The sequence below is a fragment of the Malus domestica genome, chromosome 02 (genome assembly GCF_042453785.1).
Source record: "Malus domestica chromosome 02, GDT2T_hap1".
Lineage (NCBI taxonomy): Eukaryota > Viridiplantae > Streptophyta > Magnoliopsida > Rosales > Rosaceae > Malus > Malus domestica.
Window position 1 is genome coordinate 33357987 of NC_091662.1, and position 7130 is coordinate 33365116.

The 7130-nt window shown below is 34.5% G+C and overlaps 1 protein-coding gene across 1 annotated transcript; it reads left to right on the forward strand.

The window, feature by feature from the left end:
- Positions 1-5795: 5795 nt before the first annotated feature.
- Positions 5796-7130, forward strand: LOC103407412 (cytosolic sulfotransferase 15-like). The gene has a single exon (XM_008346342.4). The coding sequence runs from the start codon at positions 5820-5822 to the stop codon at positions 6882-6884; it is 1065 nt and encodes a 354-aa protein (XP_008344564.3). The 5' UTR covers positions 5796-5819; the 3' UTR covers positions 6885-7130.

Genomic DNA, 7130 nt, shown 5'->3' on the forward strand with positions numbered 1-7130 from the left:
TGTTCTTTTTTATCGTTTATATGGGTGCATATACCTGTGATGACAAATCACAGATCTGCCTTGCGTGCAGATTTATTATGGAAGGAAAAGTGTTATGCACTTCCTTGTTGTGCGGGACAACTGAAATATAAAAATAGAGGAAAATTCAGTAGTGGAATAGAATTTTATAATGATAGGGTCACAAATTGAATAAGAAGTTTAAAAAAAATTAAATATACCTTTATTTATAATTGGCACCATCTTTTCATATTTTAGAAACGTCATATTACAACATCATTATCAATAGAATCAAATACATTTTTCATTCTATATAACCAAGTTATCATTTAACCATTGACCTCCATTCATTTTTCATTGTATACAACCAAGTCATCGTTCAACATTGATTTCTCATCCGATGTGGATTCTTCACAGTAATGATCTCTAAAAAGACTCTCCCTATTTTGGAAAGGTTGTAGTTTTGGTTTGTTTTAATTAAAAAAAATTATTAATAAATGGTCTCTCTATTTTATTTGCCTTAGTTATTAAAGGGGTCATATACAAATTCGAAAGGGTGGTACTTGAAGTTGTTGAGGTTAGCGACAGCTAATGGCCCATGTTGGCTCCGCAGCTGGGAAGACGTGCATTGCTTTTCCGGCTGCCACCATGAAACACCCACACATATGATTTGGTTTCCAGTTTCCTCTTTAATTTGATTATTAATTCCTATAACCTTTTTTTATTTTCTACAAACATTAATTGTTATTAATGCTACATTGTTAAGTGCCGTATAACAATAAAAGAATAAAAACGAAAGATAAAATGAAAGGTCCCATATGAGAAGCAATTGGGATAATCAATAAGCATGAATAAACTATTTTATCTTGCTAATTATTTGCGATACTTATTCGATCATACTTGCATATCAATGATATATTATGTTCTTATTCACAATGCGTATCCTAATCATAATATTTATCAGGACTTTATTTCATTACTTTATGTCCATATAACTCTCATTCAACCATGAGTGGGAGGCGTAGAATGTTTTATAAAATGATTTTGAAGTTCATATTCATGCAATTAGGAGCATATAGTTATTGTGTCCATATATACTATCTCATAAAAGAAAAAAACACTCAAAAATTTAAGGAATAATACGAAGAAGAAGAGGAGGTGACAGAGAAGCACGAATAAGAAGTAGGAGAGAGAGGAGGAGGAGGAGAGAGAGAAAAAGAGAGAAGTGCCAAAGAAATAAAAAATTGTATCTCTCTCCAAAATGTAGCCTTATAATTTGACTATGTGTGTAATTTCTCCTGCTTTAAACACCTTAACATGTTTTATTTTTTATTATTTAACAACGCTAACGCCATTTTGTATATTTTTTTGGGGGGATCTTAATTTAAATACCAATTCTAAGAAAACTTTAAACTAAAATACCATGATTTTAGTTTAGGTAACAATGAAAAAGTCAACCAAAACAATTATATAAATACTACTATAATTCAAAATAATTACATGATTGTCACTCAATCCTACCACGTTTGTCGAATGGCCAACTTTTTCTCTATTGATCAAATTTTTCGATCTCAATGTCATTGTCCAACAATGACCTTCAAAAAATCATGTTAAGTAATGAATTATCTCATAAGTTCTCTAATTTTATACATTTAAAAATAATAATAAACCCACACATAAAACACAATTGAAGATGAAAAAGTTACACTTTTTGTTTTTTTGTTTTTTTTTCTTTTTGTAAGTTACTAGTGAACAATGACTTGATTTTCGACAACTGAAAACATTTCTGCCGACACTGACGGTGACCGACGGCAATTCAGACCGGTGGCATGTGGGGATAAAAATATAAATGTCCCTGTACTTATAAGTAATAGAATGTGAAAAGAATGGTAGTTTTCTTAAGTTGGTATTTTCTTTAAAGCCTTTATTAATTGATATACAAGAGAATCTGAATATCAAAATGGATAAATAAACGTGAATCTGAATTTCAACGAGTTTATGGACTTTTCATTCCCACACATAAACTATACGATTGGAATTTTGTCGGCAATATATGTGACGTGAGAAGGTCCCCATGACATAAAGATGCCTCCAGAACCTTAATCTTTCTTTTTCTTTCGGTAATTTCGGCGAGTAATATAGGCAGTTCGATTCTCGTAGTATTTATTTATGGCTGACGTACGCTGCCTTATCGGCAGGCATGTCGACGCGCTACCTAACATCCACCACGCAACAAATTGTGCCCACATAACCACTCCAAAGACAAAAGACCCCACTCTTCTGATATATATTTTCGGTAATGTTAGAGAGATTAAATTTTCAAATAAAATTTATAAACAACATAATGTGTTATCAATAAGAAACAAGCACATTAATTGATACTTAAGTAATATTCTAATCATCAATAACCACATCATCTAATTACAAGTTTACTTTAAAAAAATTAATCTTTCTCGCATTACCCTCCACTCTTTATCTCTCAGGATATTTTCTTTTTGGATATTTTTGTTCAACTTTATCCTAACAGTATCTAATAAAGGGCGGGTGTGCTTAAAAAATATCACTATTTTATATAAAATCGCATCGGGGGTCATGTGCTTAAAGACATTTTTGCTATTTTACTAATTTCTTGACGCACAGATGACTTAGGGGTAAGATTTGTGTTTTAAGTACTCATGCGAGGATCAACCAAAGGAAAACAACGTCAATGGAATTATGTTGTATTGCCAACTTAGCTAAGAAGAAGTCCATCTAAGTTAGATATATGTTTGTTGTGGTAATAAGTGGTGGTGTTTGTACCGGTGATGATGAAATATTTATGGACGCTCATTGACCACCCCAGGTGACGAGCTATATATTGTAAAAATATTTTCTACCCCAAATCGTCTAGCGTCATGAAATGAAGATTGTTAGGAATATAATGAAGAATGTGATGTATCGGGTTGTTGATCCTTGTTGCAATCCGATATTGGTTAGTTATATTGATTAAATTGGTAAGATTGTTGTATTGAGATAAAACTGAAGTTGTAAAGCAGAGTGCTCATTATTAAGAAATACAAATAACAATCACATTGTTCTCGCTCCCTCTCGTTTCTTTCTCTCTTCTATCTTCTTCTTCAGCTATGTTAACAAAGATATGCCTCTAAAAACAGACAAACTTGAGCAACATCGGTAAAAACAATGTCTTTGGGCAATAATTGCATACATCTTGAACATCCAATTGGAATTTATACAAAATTCTCAACAACAAAAGATAATGTGATTGAATTTTTTTTGATAAAACGATGTATTTACAATAAGGGGTAAAGAATTGTGTTAAGTTAGACAATGGAAGTCAACCACGAAATTCAAACTTCTAACATCTCGCTAACGAGATTAACTTATATGGCACGAGTATACTGCTATGTGGTGTCTCATGCGAATGAAACAAAAACATGTAAATAAAAAACTTACACATGTCTTTATTTCACTAACACGAAACCACTGAAGCGGTTTACTTGTGCTATTAAGTTCTTCTACATCAAATATCATTAAAAAATAATAAACACATACAAACATTAATCAAATACTATACGCTTCGCGTTTTTAGATACAAATACACTAATTAAGTTTACATAATCTAACTTTCAACCTTTTATGTACAAATTAATTATATAAAACAATTAAATCCTACAAATGTTTGGCTCAGCCTACTCCAACTATCCTCAGGGCAGCCTGATGAACCCAGTTGATTTGTTTCTCATTTTTTTTCTTTCTCAACATTTAATAATGGCACGCCAAGAATGGGTGCATATGTTACACATTATTCAAAACTGCACTTTCCATATTCTATGATAGGAATATAGCTCCCGCGATGCTTATGACCTATTCATAGAGATGTATGTAGACCCCTTGCAATTTAAATATTTTATAGATACATATCAACCCACCTACTTCTCCACTTCCAATAAACATCCAAATTTTTGGTGCGATTGCAATGGAAGAATATAACTTGATCGTGTTAATTAGGAGAAATTATGTTTTTATCTTTCATTTTTTTATTGATTAAAACTTCATTTTTTTTTACTTTTTATAAGATTTTTTGGTTTGCACCCATGTTACTGTTTTCAAATTTATTTACTTGTTAACATATTCAGATTTTATATTTAAAAATTATGTACACTTTTCAAAGAGAATTGTTATTGATACTCTAAAAATCTCATTGTGCATTCTAAATTTTCTATAATTAGAAATAAAAATACATTTGTAAGGACTGTCAAATGAGATTTTTGAAGTGCTAATAATAGTTCCTTTTTCAAATATATTCATTTAGTGTTAGGAACGTTACATTTGGTATAATTGTGAGAAAATTGTGAGAACTTCATAGAATAATGATGATAAAATTATTAGTCATTTCATCGTATGTAATATTGGCTTCGAAAATATATGCGTGAATGATAGTTGTAAAGGATACCAAACAGTATGTATTGAGAAAATGATTCACTTCATTAATCTCAAGGATAAGTTACACAAGTATTTATAGTTACACTTAAGGAGAGCTAAAGTTACAAACTAAGGGAAAGTAAAAGAATATTTACAACAGTAACTTTCTCACTAACTTGGTAACTATTATGATTTACTAACACATTTATTTACTATATTATCCTCAACCTACTCCAATACCATATTGAGAAAATGTTTCATTTCATTAATCTCAAGCAGTGGCGGATCCAGGAAATAATGTTTGAGGGGTCAATAAGGATAGCGCGCGTAGCGCGCAATTTTTTTTTAACAGAAACGACATGCATATCGTCATTTCATCGAATCTTGGTAGGATAGCGCGACCATTCGTATTAAAACACGTGGTGGGGTCACATACAAACATAGTGCACTGCAAGTCCTAAGTTGTATAACCTCTCAGAAAATAAATATAAGAACCAAAACTTTTGTTTGAATTCGATGCAAATGTTTGGCTCCGTGTCATCGACCTCCTCGGCATTGCCGAACCCAAAACAAAACATAAACACAAAATAGCAACGTATGTCTCCACTCTGCCTCTTTGTGGATAATCTTCGTCACAATCTGACTGAATTTTGAGATTTTTCTGCATCTTTTGGTGTGATCACAGCCACCCCCCCCCCCCAAATATCGGTCTCGTTATGCATGCTGGTTGGCTTCCCTTCATTTGTGTTAGGTCTTGGCTGACAGCATCCTTGGTTCTTTCAGACCTTTCGTCGAACACTTGGTGTGCAGCCAAGGGGTCTCACCAGCAGCTCCAATGGGTCTCTAAGGTTGTTTTCATAGCTTCCAATGGGTCGTGCGACCCCATTGACCCCACTGTGGATCCGCCACTGATCTCAAGGATAATTAAGTTACACAACTATTTATAGTTACACTTTAGGAAAAGCTAAAGTTACAAACTAAGGAAAGTAAAAGAATATTTGCAACTTTCTAACTAACTTGGTAACTATTATGATTTACTAAAACATTTACTTACTATATTATCCTCAGGATTCGTCCTTAACTTTAAAACAGTGTATTCCTCCTCCGCATTCAAGTTTAAAATTTCTTTTTTTATGTTAAAAAAAATTACGGTAAACATCATATCGGTTGTAAAAAAAAAAAAAAAAGAAATTCACGAAACGCTCCACCGATTTCTCTTTATTGTTTAACTCCAACTTCCAACAACATGTAAAATATCACCATCACGTCACAGACTCACATGTTGCATAGGTATGGTCCCGGGATTTTGTACAAAGATTACAAGTAGCATGACAATTTCAAAAGGCACGTGCTTGATTGGAGCACACAAATGAACAGTTGATCTTGTACATGCAAAGTGTATGCATGAATGTGTGGGAGCTCTAGTATATATACGTGGGGTGTTTGCGTCCTCTACCACCTCCACAACCACATCAATGGCACCCACTGAGGAAGAAAAAATCGGTGATGAGTGCAAGCAAATGCTTCTTTCTCTCCCCAAGGAGAGAGGTTGGAGAACCCTTCACCTCTATCAGTTCCAAGGCTTTTGGTGCCAGGCAGCTGAGATCCAGTCCATAATCACTTTCCAAAAGCACTTCCAAGCTACTGACACTGACATAGTGTTAGCCACCATACCAAAATCCGGCACCACATGGCTGAAAGCCTTGGCTTTCGCCACCGTCAACCGCCACCGTTTCACCACAAACTCAAAGAGCCACCCTTTGCTCACTTCCAACCCTCATGACCTTGTGCCTTTCTTCGAGTACAAGCTTTATGCAAACAACCAGATTCCTGATCTCACCACCACCAACCTTCCTGATGATCAGCCAAGACTCTTTGGAACCCACATCCCTTTTGCTTCTCTGGCTAACTCCATCAGAAAATCTAACTCAAAGATTGTTTACATATGCAGGAACCCTTTTGACACATTTGTGTCCTCTTGGCATTTCCTTAACAAAGTGAAGCCAGAATCAAAAGCTCAACTCTCTATGGAGGAGGCATTTGACATGTACTGCAAGGGCATAGTAGGGTTTGGTCCCTTCTGGGACCACATGCTGGGGTACTGGAATGAGAGCTTGCTTAGGCCCCAAAAGGTGCTTTTCTTGAAGTATGAGGACCTGAAGGAAGATGGTGTCTTTCAACTCAAAAAACTGGCCAAGTTTTTGGGCTGCCCTTTTACTCTGGTAGAGGAGAAAAATGGTGTGATAGAAAGCATTTCGAAGCTGTGTTGCTTTGAAAACATGAAGAAATTGGAGGTTAATAAAACTGGTACTTCTATTAAGAACTTTGAGAATAAGAACCTGTTTAGAAAAGCTGAGGTCGGAGATTGGGTCAATTATTTGTCCCCAAAGATGGTGGAGAGGCTGTCCAGGGTCATAGAGGACAAGTTAAGTGGTTCAGGTTTGAGATTCAAAGTGTTTCCCTAGGAACTACAGAACCCTAGCTAGTTGCAGTGGTTTTGGGTCTCGATTATTCAATCTATCCAGCTATTTTCATGTCTGCTTTATTTTACCGTAGCCAAAAGGTGGATTATGTCAAGTTTCTGTCACAAAAAGAAAGTGGATTTATCATTTTAATTATGAAATGCTATGCAGTGTAAATCTTTTCAGTTTCATTGTTCCATATCAGGTTGTCGTGTTTGTTTCATAATATAATATAAATCAGTTTCAATA